Raw genomic sequence first — 8,105 nt, forward strand, 5'->3', positions numbered from 1 at the left:
TTGTCTCTATCATTCTGCAATTCATCTCATGTAAACAATAACGTGGCCACAGCGTGACGTGAATAAAGGCACATACCTTTGACGTGGCGTGACGAACTCTGTATTCCTCGTCCACACGTAAACGCAAAAAGGAGTTTAAAAAATCTCAGTTTTCTGTGATTGGAAACGCTGTTTACGTGGACGAAACAGCTGCGTGTTCAAAAACACCCGTGTAGGTGTGGACGTAGTGTAAAAGAGTTAGTAGTTTATTTTATTACTACCTGTAATTTATTGCAGATTACTTACATTTTTCTTGTAAAACAAAGGGGGGCGCAGCAGAAAAAGTTTGGGAACCAGTGCTGTAACTATGAGACAGATGGCTGACACACGAACCTGTGGGAAGTAACATGTTTGTAGAAATGTGAAAATGTTCATGCCATAATCCCTCCCATGTTTCCGTGGGGCACTGTGGAGTAATGCACAATTCTTCCAACAGAACAGTGAAGATTACATAACAGAAGAGCTTCACAGCTCGTCAGGCAGCAAGTGGACACTGAAGAGTGTGTGTGCCTTATCAGAAGGAAAACTGTTCTCTGCACCTGAGATAAAGGATCGTATAAAAGAAGAGTGAGCGCTCCCTGAGGTCTCCTACTTCTTAGACATTTGAACCTGGACAGGAGGAGAAAGACGTGTGAGAATGGCAGGAGAGGCTAAAAGGAGAGATGAACGAACTGCTGGAGGATCAGAAGGAAAGCAAAACAGGTTGGAGACAAATCAGTTGCTCTTTAATAAAATAGATGAAGCAGCATGTACACTTGTGAGACATGCACGTGTAAGCTCAGGTAAACCTCTACAACATGCTGAAATGCTGCTTCTAACACAGAATAGACAGACGAGCATTAATCGTGTATTCCCACAGGATGGAGCCCGAGGCTGACGATCAGCGAGTGGAGCGAGGTCAAAAGAAGCGTGGCGTGCTGCCCAAACGACTGCTGATAATGTCGTCTGTGGCTGTTGTGCTCATCGTGCTGCTGACTGTCATCGTTGTGCCTGTTGTGCTGCTCACTAAGACGTCAGGTACATTTTTACAATATGTACGATATAAATGATAAAACAATGATGCAACTTTATGATCCAGATGATGAAAAGTACCTGAGTAAATGTATTTATTACTCATCACCAGTGTTGGGTAAGTTACTTTAAAATAGTAACTTAGTTACATTACTAGTTACTTCTATCAAAAGTAACTCAGTTACTTCAAGTTACTCGTTACTTTCAAAGTAACTAGTTACTAGGGAAAGTAACTTTGGTTTTACTCAGAATTCTCTTGTTAATATGTTGCTTCCACAACTTTGCCAGTCTTCTAGCTTGCTCACTTGCCACAAGTGCACTGTGCCACCTACCAATAGAAAGGAAAAGATAATGTGCATATTTCCACGAGAGAAATCCCACGCCTGGACCGTCATTTACTGCTGCCATGATTCTAGCCTACGTCACAGCGTCATGTGCGCCTTTTACATCCAACACAAAAACTGCAGTCGTGGTGCTTTTGATTGTACTCAGAACTCGGAAATTCTGCCTTCTGAATAGGAAGATGTAGGTAACACCAGACTGCAGATGAGCTGCATACAGGGCTGGACTGGGACAAAAAATCACCCCGGGCATTTTGACTAGAGACTGGCCCACCATTATAGGAAAAATCATAAAGCCTTTGAATGAAAACAAACGCTGTTGTGACAGTGATGTACACTGTTTTGATGGTATATATGCATCAATCTATCAATCGTTTGTTGTAAGATTCAGATTATTATTTTTATTTTTTAAAAGCTAGACATTTTAAATGAGAATAAGAAAGAAAAGTATTCTTTGTCCCCCCCTCTCCCTGTTAATGCCCTACCTGCCCCCCCTGGCAAAACTTTGCTAGATCCGCACCTGCACAGTTACCAGCTGTCAGCTACCTAAAAAGGATCCTGGGGTTATCTGTCTCTCAGAAACAGTTCATAACTTCCCTTCAACTCATTCATGTCACCTAAAAGGTAAACCTGTTTCTCCATCACAGCTCTGATGATTCAGTAAGGACATCTCCTGGTTTCATCTTCATGTTTCCCTCTCACCAGATAACCAAACCGACATCATGACCAGCAGCTTTTTTGCAGCTGTGGCTCCAGCAAACATCAGCTGATACTAGAAATTAATATTAAATAAATTCTAACAACAGCTGATCAAGCTTAAACGTGTTGCTGCTGTTTAGCGCGACATCGGCTGGTTTCCTCTTTCTGGCGCAAAGTGGGCGATAAACAAACAAGAGAGCCGATCAGCTGATCATTGATCAGTTTTCATGATTGAAGTAGAAACGGGAGAGGGAGGGGGGAGAATGAAAGAAGAAGAGGCAGCTGTTCAGCAAAGACACAGATTAACTCCAGCTTTGTGTCTTTTTCATTGTAGCTGAATTACGGGACAAACTGTTCCTTTTCACCTCAATAAGAAACGCTTAATATTTTCTCTGAATACCAGACGGGACGGTTGGCAACTCTAATAACTTATGAACAAAATAAAGTTCAACATCATTAACTTCATAGCACCCACCCAGCTGTATAGAAACTCCGTCATGCTAGCTAGTACGCAGTACGGAAAAAGTCAGAATAACGAAGATAAACTCCACCTAAACTTGGTTTATATCCAGATAGACTGCAGGTCATAACTTCTTACCTGAAGTTCAGTTCACACTTGGACCGGCGGCTCTCCTCGGGTCTCTTTTCCTTCTGCGTCCCCTTTCCCTCATCCACCTGCTGCCTCCACCACTTGCTAATGTTACAGAATCTGTGGAAGCTCCGCGATAGCCACCACACGAAGTAACGAGTAACGACCCTATCTAAATCCCAGTAACGACTAACGCGTTCCTGATTTTGGCATAATAACTAGTTACCGTGCTCGTTACCACAATAATAACGTAGTTACTGTAACGCGTTACTTAATAACGCGTTAGTCCCAACACTGCTCATCACCATGCAGCAGCCTTTACCCACCTGTGGCCTTTCTTCAAAGCATTTTCTCTGCATTGGATCTGAACAACAGTCAAATCTGAGCAGACGTGCCAAAGCTTTGTTTCTTGTTTTCTATTTGCACCATAGTTCTTCCAAATATTTCAGTTCAGGATTTTTTACCTGCTGTCATTTATACCATCAGTAAACTGTGACATTACTGCTTTTACCTAACCTTTTACCTGTATCTCAAAGACCTGCTTTAGTTGGATGAGCAGGCGACCACATTGGTTCGAGTCCGACCTGCGGCCCTTTGCTGCGTGTGTCCCCCTCCTTCCTCTTCACCGTGTCTGTCTAATAAGGCCAAACACAGACTGTAGGCTTAGCCGTGGTTCTGAAAGTCGAATGGAAGGTCAAAGTTCACGACTGGCAGTGTTGTGACATACATACCTACTGCATGTAGAGTTCACCTGAGTGTACAGTGACAGTAAGATGTCTTTGCACAGGTGAAACAGCCCACAGTGTTGCAGGGTTTCACAGGGTGCTGCAGCCTCCAGCAGTGGGCCTTCTCCAAACGTGACACTTAAATACTCGCTGTGTCAGCATCACAACTTTATATTGCTGCTGCTAAAATCAGTGGTTACAGTGATCAAAGTTCATTTGATATCATACTGCAGCTCATTGCAATGCCATGATGCATGAGTGCTCATCATTTGGCTTCTGGTCTTATGACAGGACCATAGTCATGTGGACAAAAAGTACACGGCTGCTTTGAACTGTGTGACTTTTGAATCAATTGACATGAAATGTAACAAAGATAATGTTACACAATGTGTTTTGTGCTATTAGACCTTGGTCTCTTTGAGTAATATGTGACAGTAGCTTCTTTAAAAAAGACACTAAGAAAAAAGCATTCATGAGTATCTGCAGCGTTAAGCCAGTGCAGACTTTCAAATCCCATCTGTCTCACAATGGCTTCATGCTGACAATCCCAAACACACTGCCAGTGCAGTAAAAGCATATCATGATAGAAAAACACACAGTGGGTCATTGTTGTGGACTGGCCACACTGGACCTGGAGCTTCAGGTTAAATATTCCCAAAGAGACGAGAGCTCGTGTGAGACAGGTTAGGCTGTTTGGACCAAATCTTTGAAGCTCGTTAGACCTGTACAGGCTGCATGTTTCATACATTGCTCCCATTTAGTATTTTCCTAGGAAAACATAAAGAAATAAGAGGTGGCTACTGTAGCTGTTATCTTGTAGAATTAATATATTGATGTAAAAATAGTAAAACATGGGGTGTTTTGCACTTGGACCTACATCCATATGAACCTGATAACCTGCTGATGGCTAAATGATGTCACAGGGCTGTTACTGTCAAAAACACTGAGACCACTTACACTTTTCTGAGTCTGGGGTTGATGTCATTCAAACAAAGAGTTCATACACAAACCATCAAAATTCAAGTCTGGCACCAGTTTTGCCACAAAGCAGCATTTCGACATCTTTATTGGGCAACAAACAAAAAAGAAACGATATAATTATATGCAGAGACCTGGAGCTGACTGTGTGACTATGACAGGGATGGGTTTAAACAGAATCTTTAAGCTGAAGAAATGAATGAACTTTAAACAAACTGCTCTCCCAACAAAGAGCAGCCTCCCCAAAAACACACCGTCGGCTGTTTGAGTTGAAAGCTCCCAGTTCTGCTGTGACAGGGACTACGTACCTATGACTCTGTCACTGTCTTGCTGTCCAATCGTGTCCCTCAGCTCCTTCTTCTGCCTCGTTCTCTGGTGGAGACATGCTGGAGTACTTGGTGCAGACGGGGAACATCAGTGAAGCGGACGGCCTTTTGGCTACGTGGTTTCACCGAGCCAACAGCAAGGAGGACATGTTCAAAGCTCTCATGGGTAAAAACACCCAAACTCACACAGACAACACTGCATTATTTGATGGTGTTGGTGCCTGAACCTACAGTCAGGTACAGACAAAACACCGCCTCCTGTCATCTTTTCAGGTGACACCATGATCTTGGAAGCTGACGTCACTCTCATGGGTTATGGGACCCCTGATGAAAAGCCAGTGCCGATCATGGCACACCCTCCCGACATATATAGTGACAACACTCTCGACGAATGGTTAGATGCTGTACTGGCTTCTGGAAAAGGTACAGATCAGAGCTGTCTCCACAGAACATCCATCAGATCAGTTTTTAAAGGCGTGTTTGTTTGCAGGCATCAAGTTGGACTTTAAGGCTCTGGAATCAGTGGGTTTGTCACTGGACCTGCTTAAACAAAAGGAAAGCAACAAGGGAATAAACAGACCTGTGTGGCTGAATGCAGACATCCTCAGAGGCCCCAACGTCCCAAGCTTTGTAGCTCCAGTCAATGGAAGCGGGTATGAAATCCTAGCTAGACCGGACACAGACCCTCGGACAGAGTTCAGAGTTAGGAAGGGAAAATGTCTAACATCTAAAGACTGATCGGAAGGTTGGTGGTTCGATCCCTGGCTCCTCCAGTCTGCGTGCCAAGTGTCCCTGGGCATGATACTAGCCCCAGGTTGCTCTCCGATCTCAGCATGAATGTAGTTAGGAAGCACTAAAAAGCTTAGAAGAAAGTGATTGGGTGAGTGTGGTGTGGAGAACCTGGGAGAGCAGGAAAGCGCTATGTAAGAATCAGTCCATGTCTCCCTCTTTTTCAGGTTTTTGGAGCTCGTTCAGGACAAGTTTCCAGATGTGACTTTGTCTCCTGGATGGAAGGTATAGCATGCTCACAGTAAGAATCCCATTGAACCACTGTAGCAGGCATGTGACGAGGCTCTGGGAATGTTCCTGTCAGAAACAGGAAGAGACTCAAGGAATCCTGAACTGACATTTATGAGAGAATTCAAAGAAGAATTTTAACTTTGAGCTTCAAAACAATCCTTTGAGCTAAAGTAGACAAAATAGCTTTTATGTTCTTGTGATCCCTAAAATTAAAGACAGTTGGATTAATGTTGACATACATTACCCATCAAGAGTTTGGACACCTTCTCATTTAATGGTTTTCTTTATTTCTACTACTTTCTACACTGCAGATACTGAAGACATCAAAGCAAGATATATGGAATTATGTAGCAAAGGAAAAATGATAACTCTAAATGTATTTAGATTCCTGTAAGTAGGCGCCCTTTGTTTTGTTGACAGAGCTGCGGCCTTCTCTCAGGTTCATGATGTCGTCACCTGAGATGGTTTCACCTCACAGGTGAGCCTGTCAGGGTTCATTGGTGGTGTTGGGACCATCAGTCGTGTTGTGCAGAAGTCAGGGCTGTTAGCTGTGTACCAACCTATTTGACAACTGTGGAAATTCATATTATGGCAAGAACCAATGAGCTAAGTAAAGAGAAACAACAGCCCATCATTACTGTAAGAACTGAAGGTCAGTCAGTCGGAAACTTTGAATGTGTCCCCAAGTGCAGTCAGAAAAACCATCAAGACTACGATGAAACTGTCTGACATGAGGACGTCCCAGGAAAGGAAGACCAGGAGTCCCTCTGCTGCTGAGGATACATTCATCCGAGTCACCAGCCTCAGAAATCACAAGTTAACAGCAGCTCAAATTAGAGCCCAGATAGATGTCACACAGAGCTCCAGTAGCAGACACATCTCTACATGTTCAGAGGAGACTGTGTGAATCAGGCCTTTATGGTCAAACAGCTGCTAAGAAACCACGACTGAGGAAAAACAACAAGATGAGATTTGTTTGGGCCAAGAAACACGAGGAGTGGACATTAGACCATCTGTGCTTTGGTCTGATGAGTCCAATTCTGAGACCTTTGGTTCCACTTTGTGTATGGATGGTCTCTACATGCATGGTTCCCACTGTGAAGCATGGAGTTGATGGTTTGCTGGTGTGGGGGGCTTTACTGGTGACACTGTTGGAGATTTATTTAAACTGAAGGCACACTGACCCAGCATGGCTACCACAGCATCCTGCAGCAACATCCCATCATGTATTGTTCAACAGGACAATGACCCCAAACACACCTGCAGGCTGTGTGAGGGCTGTTTGACCAAGAAGGAGAGTGATGGAGGCCTGGCCTCCACAGTCACCTGGCCTGAACCCAGTGGAGATGGTAAACACATGGTTTATATTTTTGACTGAATAACAGCTGTACCTGCTTTATTTCTTTAGGTACTCTACATTCACCAGCTCACAAACGAAACCTACTCCAGAGCCAAGGTGGAAGAAATGTATAACATGATCAAAGACGTACCTCAAAGGGTGAGTGTGAATCCAGGTTTCAGTGGTCCCAGTAGGTGTTCGACACGCTCCCATCCCAACACGCCTGGGACAAATCGTCGGTGTGTTACGTGCTGGGATGAGAACGCTCTGAGGTGTCGGAGAAAGGCAGAGCTGACTGTTCAACGTTTCATCTCTTAGGTGACGTTCCCAGTCCACGCCATGCTGGTTCGCAGCGGCTGGCAGCACCTGAGCTGGCTCCTCAACTTGTCACCACAGTAACAGATAACTTCCAAGTTCACTATGGCAATGACTGAAAATCTGCAAATCAAACCAGTAACTGGGGGCTGCTGTCTATCCATGAGCGCCACAGACTGACTGGTATGTTTTGTGTCTAGGTTCAGCCTGACTTTGTGTCAGGGCTCTGTTAACCCCAGCGTTAGCGACCTGCTGTTTGTCCGTGACAACACCCACCCGTGGCAAGTCTACTATGACATATATGAACCCACGCTGTCAGAATTTAAGCAGGCTGTAGGTGAGGAGCGTTTATGTGGAGCAGATTTACACAGATTATGTTTGGGTAAAATAATAATTGTGTTTGTGTGATTTATTCAAATCAACAGATTTGTTTTCAATGAGTTCTTCCTGACTGTTGTTGAAGAAGCAAAACATTAGAAAACTACATGAAAAATCAGTGAAAACTAAACCTTTTGTTCATTGTGTGTATTTGTTTAAGCTTCTGAGATGAAGAAGAGTTTGCTTCTGTTTAGTTCTTCCTGCGTTCATTGTGTGTGTTCACAGGTAAGAAGGACAGCGTGAGGAGGTTCTATCCTGGAGGAGATCTGATGGAGTTTCTCCACCCAGGTTACAGCTCAGACCTCATGAACCGCCTGGCTGTGGCTTTTCTTCCCGTCACCGGCC

General features: G+C 44.0%; 1 protein-coding gene across 1 annotated transcript; it reads left to right on the top strand.

The window, feature by feature from the left end:
* The first annotated feature begins 374 nt into the window (after positions 1-374).
* LOC148098713 (protein FAM151A-like) lies at positions 375-7,466 on the top strand. Its single transcript, XM_087851414.1, has 8 exons — positions 375-741; positions 899-1,056; positions 4,734-4,874; positions 4,982-5,131; positions 5,199-5,361; positions 5,665-5,722; positions 7,137-7,226; positions 7,386-7,466. Exons 1-8 carry the CDS (start codon positions 677-679, stop codon positions 7,464-7,466), a joined length of 906 nt encoding a protein of 301 aa, XP_087707540.1. The 5' UTR covers positions 375-676.
* Positions 7,467-8,105: the final 639 nt, after the last annotated feature.

This window comes from Neolamprologus brichardi, chromosome 14, assembly GCF_056152115.1.
Source record: "Neolamprologus brichardi isolate AB-2024 chromosome 14, ASM5615211v1, whole genome shotgun sequence".
NCBI lineage: Eukaryota > Metazoa > Chordata > Actinopteri > Cichliformes > Cichlidae > Neolamprologus > Neolamprologus brichardi.

What these genes read in the sequence shown, in the direction of transcription:
- LOC148098713 (XM_087851414.1), top strand. Translation starts at nt 677, where the DNA reads ATGGCAGGAGAGGCTAAAAGGAGAGATGAACGAACTGCTGGAGGATCA. An exon ending in TGTACTGGCTTCTGGAAAAG is followed by an intron (nt 5,132 to 5,198) that starts GTACAGATCAGA and finishes GTTTGTTTGCAG; the next exon opens with GCATCAAGTTGGACTTTAAG. An exon ending in CTTTGTCTCCTGGATGGAAG is followed by an intron (nt 5,723 to 7,136) that starts GTATAGCATGCT and finishes TTATTTCTTTAG; the next exon opens with GTACTCTACATTCACCAGCT.